At 34.5% G+C, this 2,060-nt stretch overlaps 1 protein-coding gene across 1 annotated transcript in view; it reads left to right on the top strand.

Annotated features, from left to right (window-relative positions):
- LOC105812823 (roundabout homolog 2-like) overlaps positions 1 to 2,060 on the top strand; it is a 742,657-nt gene that overhangs the window by 585,958 nt on the left and 154,639 nt on the right. The window contains exon 9 of the mRNA XM_012647378.1: positions 288 to 493. Within this exon, the coding sequence (XP_012502832.1) occupies positions 288 to 493 (206 nt within the window). The remainder of the gene's footprint in view (positions 1 to 287; positions 494 to 2,060) is intronic.

Raw genomic sequence — 2,060 nt, 5'->3', positions numbered from 1 at the left:
CTGAGCTTATCAATACAATTAAAAACTAAATTCTAAAATGTCAGAATTTATGCCAACATCATTTTAAATATAATTAATGCAAAGTAAGTTATCAACAATAGTATGGCTTTAGTATATATGGATATATGAATAGTATGTATAGATGACAAATATATGATAGATTTAATATATCCAGAATAAGTTATAAGTATTACTTTGGAGTTTTAACCTTACTTTCAATGACAATATATCAAGACTACTGGATTTCATAGAAGTTAAAATATCCTGAAAATATCTTTATTTTTTAGTTTTGACAGATAGACCTCCACCCATAATTCTGCAAGGACCAGCCAATCAAACACTAGCAGTAGATGGTACAGCATTACTAAAATGCAAAGCCACTGGTGATCCTCTTCCTGTAATTAGCTGGTTAAAGGAGGGATTTACTTTTCTGGGTAGAGATCCAAGAGCGACTATACAAGAGCAAGGGACACTGCAAATTAAGAATTTAAGGGTAAGTACCATTCAACTTGTACTTGAGTCATCCTCTCAATATAAGTATTGCTCTGGGGAAAATCTTTATGGCGAATTTAAAGTCCTACATCCCAGCACAATTGCTATACCTTTTAAAATAGGTTATGTTTTTTCTTGTTTTAAAAATGATAAGCCAAAAGTAGAGGGAAGGTCTTTGTTTTGATGTTACTCATAAATTCATAACACACCTTGAAACTTTTATTCCTGCATTCCATCACATATGTATGCAGTCAATGAAACTGGAAATCTTAAACACATAAAGCTAGTAATAGTAAGATATTTAAAATTTGAAGGTGATGATTTACTCTTATTAGCAAAGGATTATTGTGGGAAATGTAGATAAAGTGGCTTGGCCAAACAGTTGAGTGGAAAAAATAAAGAGATGAGACTAAGTACATAGGAAGCAGGTTGGGCTAGCTGGTGGAAAACCTTGTATTTTAGATTAAGTTGCTGTGTAATTTAGATTTAAACCCATGGACAAGAACAAGCCATTGACAGTTTATTAAATGAAGTTTATATGACAAAATATGACCATTTCTAGCAACTTAACAAGTCAGACCTGCTTCAGGAGCAACTCAAAATAAAATATGAAGCTATCGATATTGTATGAGTTATCTATTACATATAACAATATTAGTAAAACTATAGAGACTTAAAGCAGCACGCATTTATTGTATCACAGTTTCTGTGAGTTAGGAACCTGGGCATGACTTAGCCAGGTCTTCTGCTTGAGGGTTTCATAAAGATTCATTTGAGTATTGATTAGGGTTGTGATCCCATCTGAAGATTGATTGAGGATGGATTTGCTTCCAATTGGCATGATTGTTGGTACTATAAGTTCCTTGTGGCTACTGGACTAACAACCTCAGCTTCTTGCTGACTGTTGACTGGAGGCTGCCTTTAGTCCCTTGTCGTGTGGATCTTCCCAATATGATTACTTGTTTTATCCAAGTTAGCAAGGAAAGGAGTTTTCAAGCAAGATGGGCATTACAATCTATGTAACAAATTACAAACATGACATGGTGAAACTCTTGTGATATTCTATTAGTTAGAATTAAGTCAACAGGTCCCACCCACATTCTAGGTGAAGGATTACACGAAGTGTAAATACCGGAAGGTTGTTATCATGGAGGCCACCTGTCCTCTACCAGTGTATTCAATGGATTCGACCAGGTATAGTAAATTTCTCCCCTCAGCCCCCATGTAGCAAATGCTATGCTAAAGCTAGAGAGTATATTATAGTAATCACAGACTGGGGATGAAAACAAGAACTAACATAGCTGATGTAACAATGCATGAAGAAAAATTGACTGAAAATGATTCAGTGGAGGAGCAATTTAGTAGAATCTGTTGTCCAGGTAGAAATTGGGAGCCAAGATAGAGAAACAAAACAAAACAAAACAAACAAAGCAATGTTGTAGAAGTTACCATTCCAAAGCCAAGAAAGAAGGTAAAAATTTTTCACTACACGTATGTTGAAATGATTATAATTTGGAGGATTCTTTTCTTATGATGGGAACATATTTACAATTGCATGTTTATCTCGT

This window comes from Propithecus coquereli, unplaced genomic scaffold (assembly GCF_000956105.1).
Source record: "Propithecus coquereli isolate 6110/MARCELLA unplaced genomic scaffold, Pcoq_1.0 Scaffold266, whole genome shotgun sequence".
Taxonomy (NCBI): domain Eukaryota; kingdom Metazoa; phylum Chordata; class Mammalia; order Primates; family Indriidae; genus Propithecus; species Propithecus coquereli.
The sequence above is the reverse complement of the archived record's forward strand: the minus strand, read 5'-3'. Positions and strand labels throughout refer to the sequence as shown.